This window comes from Toxorhynchites rutilus, chromosome 3 (assembly GCF_029784135.1).
Source record: "Toxorhynchites rutilus septentrionalis strain SRP chromosome 3, ASM2978413v1, whole genome shotgun sequence".
Lineage (NCBI taxonomy): Eukaryota > Metazoa > Arthropoda > Insecta > Diptera > Culicidae > Toxorhynchites > Toxorhynchites rutilus.
Genome location: NC_073746.1, coordinates 48,374,779 through 48,379,868, shown reverse-complemented (window position 1 = coordinate 48,379,868; position 5,090 = coordinate 48,374,779). Strand labels below are relative to the sequence as shown.

Sequence of the window (5,090 nt, the reverse complement as noted above, 5' to 3'; positions counted from 1 at the left end):
AATTTGCCCCCACTACCCCTATGTGGGTTTCACAAAAATCTGCAGTACAAACCATCCGCACTATAAATCAATAAAAAGTATAATATAAACATTATAATGATGTGATTATAATTTTATTATTTTTCTAAATATCCTATAGTTCCATCAAATTCCTTTTAAAAATCCTATTCAATTTGAACGAGGAAAGTGTCACCCATATCTGGGTGACGGGGCGACGAAAGTGTTGAATGGCACTTACGTTCCTAGAGGAACTACGCCGTCTCAACGTAGTATAACTTGCGTCATTTTTATTAGTACATAGTTGACATTTCTATGCCAAATAACACGCCTTTTTTATCCAATTTATTTATTTAAGGCTCATTAGTATTTTAGCTGTAACAGAGCCGAGTTTTAATCGTGTACATGTCACATGGTTATCATATATCTATGATTAGCACATTACACAGTTGCCATTCGCCAGTACTCCTTCTATACCATTACATATGGTACATTCACACAGTAGCGATTTAGGCGTAAGAGTATTCTTTCTGTTCTTCCATTATCCAGTTGGACCACCGGACAGCGGAGACAGTTGAATGATCATTGTGGAGTTATTTGAAGAACAGCAGCCCGATGTATCTTGCAGAGCAGAGCAGTTGTATGGATGAATCGATCTTATTTCGACCGTGGATCGATCTCCATCGCTGATGATTGTTGCGTGGACGTAGCTATTCTGTAACAACACAAAGATGGTCAATGAGGGTCCTAAGTTTTGAACTCACAATCGATCGCTTATTAAGCGAACGCGCAACCAATGTGGCTACGGAGACCCCCCAAAAAGATGGTCAATGAGGGCCCTGAGTTTTGAACTAACGATCGATCGCTTACCAAGCTAACGCGCAACCAATGTGGCTACGAAGACCCCCTAACACGCCTTGAATGCATTCTGAGTGACAAGCTTAGAATACGCGCGACCACAGTGCAAGTCGGAGGAAATTTGTTTGACGAAAAATCCCCACAACAAGAACGGGAATCGAACCCGAACCCCCGGCATGTTAGGTGTGACGCTAACCACCCGGCCACGGGAGCAGTTTTAGTTTTAATCACAAACTTAGCAACAAAACAATAAATTCAACTGATTGCGTGCGTTTGTACGTTTGATACTTGTTTTGATGATAATAACAGACCGTGCGCTTGATTCCAGAAAGCACGTTACTAGCGCCAAGGGCGAGACTGTTTATTATTGAGATACTCTTCGTAGATAGTACGAAGCTAGCTAATGTGAGTATATGGCAAAAATGGCACCGGCTATTTTCATGCTGTTACAACGAAAACAAGTTTGTGTCATTCTGTTTTCGCCAGACATGTTTATGACTGATAAAATCCTCAATCATTCTCATCGTGAAAGAACTATAATGTACTTTTCTGCATTTTGCAAGGAACGCCAATTTCATTACGGAACACTACATATGAAATTGTTGTAGGACTTTCACGCGTTCGCTTTAATCTGTTCCCATTTATTGGATCAAGGTGATCATTCTGGTGGTATATAACCGGTTCAGATCAGATAGACACTGTTCCGTTCTCTCGAAAATTAATGCAAATTTAACGTGACTAAGCATATTTTTGAGCATAGGCTCAACAGACTGAGCAGTAATTGGTCAATTCAGCCGACTGATCAGTTCATAACATATATGTTGCGTCTGTATTTATTCTGTTATCGTTACGCACATGGGTTCCATGTAAATGTCTAGAGTTAAACTGGACACAGATAAAATTCTCTTGTTCGCTCTTTGAATCTCTAAGTCGCTCAACTTTTAGAATATGTCAGGAATAAACCGAAGCGAAGTGATCGCGGTTGTTTAGAATTAAAGAAAGTACTTCCCCTAACAAATAATAAAAACGGAAGTCGAGCAAACACATAGGCACATTTTACTTTGGTGGACCGACAAGTAATAGATAGTCCGGTCTAGAGACGTCGGTTAATCGCTCGATTAATTCAATTAATCGAATATCTGAAGTTATAATCGATTAATTTTATAGCGAATAATTTGAAATCAAAATATGAATACATCGAATAATATTCACTGTAATCGCGATTAATGAAAGAAGGAATCTTTCTCAAGGTTATTGCATTTTTAGGCTATATAATTTTTTTTATCCAACATCTAACATCACGCGACCAGAATGACAACGTGATACGTGATTATTTCGAGAAATAAATATTCGTTCGATTAATCGAATATTGAAAGAGAATTATTCGAATGAATCGAATATTGAAAAATGTCCCAACGATTAATCGATAATCGTATAAATGAAAAATTTAGACATCACTAGTCCGGTCTGAATTTAGCTTTATGTTATTTGTATGCACTAATACTGAGCGAACGCACGGGCTCGTCTCCACACACTGACTTAAGATATTTTTTAGTTTAGAATAAGTGGCTTAATCAGTTTGTATGCTGATCGCGTCCTTTACATTGAGAGGACATTCATGTGTAGTGGTCTTGTTTCCAAGTAGCTAGAATTGGCGCGCCGCTCTAATCAAGACCGGCGTTCAATTCAGAGTTATAAATGTAAAAAAATATTTATGACACACAAAACGAGGAACAAATACGCACCGTATTACAAAGCTCTATTTGAAACATCATTCACTTCCGTTTAATCAAAATGGGCAAAAACATATCCAATCATTCTTGGAATATTTCAGATTGAATCGCCGTCAACCCGTTCACGCAAACACATAAACTATCTACAGACATCTCATTTTTCTAGCTACTTTCCTCCTAACCGTAAATTCGGTTAGTAACCCGAAAACTGTGCACCCACATTCATACTCGTTAATATTGGTATCCGATATGCTGGTGCTAAAGCATACAGAGTGGCTGCTGGTTGTTTTTCCAGTTCTGCCAGTCAGTTGATATACGAGTTTGGCTGTGATTGGTTCGTTGATCAGCGAAATTCCACTTGTGCACATTCTCGTTCGCCCTCTACTGTTACTTAAAGTGAGTCTGACCAAGCATGCTGCCGAACATGTTGAGAAGCACCTTCCGGACTGCCGCGATCTGTCGTAAAAATCTTGCCCAACCGGTGGCGGCAAAGTTTTCGTCAAGCTCGTTTGGAATCGCTCAGGGACCAACCGGCCCACTGACCTATCTGTCCGAGGATGAGCAGATGATGAAGGAGACTGTTGCCAAGTTGGCACAGGAACAAATCGCTCCACTGGTGAGGAAGATGGATGACGAGCACCAATTCGATCCCAGCGTGATAAAGGCGGTGTTTGATAATGGACTGATGGGTGTTGAGGTTGGTGAGCAGTATGGTGGCAGTGGATGTAATTTCATGACCATGATGCTCGTGGTTGAGGAACTATCCAAGGTCGACCCATCCGTGGCTGCCCTCGTGGATATTCATAATACATTAGTCAACTCGTTGATGATCAAACTGGGAACTGAGGAACAGAAGAAAAAATATCTCCCTAAATTGTGCCAAGAATATAGTGGAAGTTTTGCTCTTTCCGAACCATCGGCCGGTTCCGATGCTTTTTCGCTTAAAACCACCGCCAAGAAGGACGGCAACCACTACATTCTCAATGGAAACAAAATGTGGATTTCCAACTCGGACATGTCAGGAATGTTTCTCATAATGGCCAATGCTAATCCATCGGCTGGATACCGTGGCATCACCACTTTTATCGTTGATCGTGAAATGGAAGGCTTCACCGTGGGAAAGAAAGAGAGCAAACTTGGCATTTGCGCTTCGGGAACCTGTCAGTTACATCTGGATAACGTTCGCGTTCCCGAGGAAAATATTCTGGGTGAATTAGGCAAGGGATACCAGTATGCTGCTGGATTTTTGAATGAAGGTCGTATCGGCATCGGTGCTCAGATGATTGGACTAGCCCAAGGCTGTCTCGACGCAACCATCCCATACCTGTTGGAGCGCAAGCAGTTCGGTGCCGATATCTATTCCTTCCAGAGCATGCAGCACCAGATTGCAACCATTGCGACGGAGATTGAAGCAGCTCGGCTTTTGGTATATAACGCTGCCCGTTTGCAGGAAGCTAAGGTTCCCTTCTTGAAGCAAGCTGCCATGGCAAAGTATTACGCATCAGAAGTGGCGCAACGCGTAACCGTCAAGTGCATCGATTGGATGGGTGGTGTTGGCTTCACCAAGGATTTCCCTCAGGAAAAATTCTATCGCGATTGCAAGATCGGCGCAATCTATGAAGGTACAACTAACATGCAACTGAGCACAATCGCGAAGGTCATGAAGAAGGAGTACCAATCGTAAACGTTTGCAAATTATTTTCGCGAATTGTCTTCCAGAGTGTTATGTAACACGCCGCCGCAATAAACTTCTTGAGTGACATACATAGACCAGCCTCCTGCTGAATACAAATGTGAGCATTCATATACACACACACTCGCGGCATTTACGCGTACGAACAAGATAACACGATTCTGGTTTATTTTTTCAATTATTTTTGTTTTGACCGAACACACATGTATCATTCCAAGATTGTAGCCAACTGTAGGCGGTAAAATGTATGCCATGATAAAATAATGCATTTAAGCTTCTCTCGGATAAGTTGCAAGGTTCTACTGTAGAGATATAATAAATCGACACATGTGCTAAGCGCAATGATGAAGCAAACACATTTATCGTACTGTGATCCGCTTCACAACGGCAGTGATGAAAATATATTATGATTTTATAATAAATGACATGATAATCAAAGGCTGTTTGCGTTTTTTCCTTTATTATGTTTGGAAAAGTTCCCTTCTCTCTTCGATCAATCGTTCGTTAGCTAATACATTGAAGCAGTCAAAGATAATAGGATGTAAAAGTTTTTATTTGAAAATAATACAAATTAGTTCATGTGGAAGAAAACATGATCACTTGCAAAGCATTTTGTTTTATGAAACATTTGATGAAACAACATTTTGTATGGAAATTCAGAGTGTAATATTAGTTTGTCTGTGATATAGTAATTTGTGCGTTTAACCTCATATTAGCGGCAATTTGTTTAGCATAACATTTTTCTTCAAGTAAATATGCAGGTCAACATAAGTTCATGTCAAGACAGTTGTCGTATTAGCTTGACGAGC

The 5,090-nt window shown here is 40.5% G+C and overlaps 1 protein-coding gene across 1 annotated transcript; it reads left to right on the top strand.

The window, feature by feature from the left end:
* Positions 1–2,811: 2,811 nt before the first annotated feature.
* Positions 2,812–4,719, top strand: LOC129776083 (short/branched chain specific acyl-CoA dehydrogenase, mitochondrial). The gene has a single exon (XM_055781482.1). The coding sequence runs from the start codon at positions 3,001–3,003 to the stop codon at positions 4,270–4,272; it is 1,272 nt and encodes a 423-aa protein (XP_055637457.1). The 5' UTR covers positions 2,812–3,000; the 3' UTR covers positions 4,273–4,719.
* The last annotated feature ends 371 nt before the right edge of the window (positions 4,720–5,090 follow it).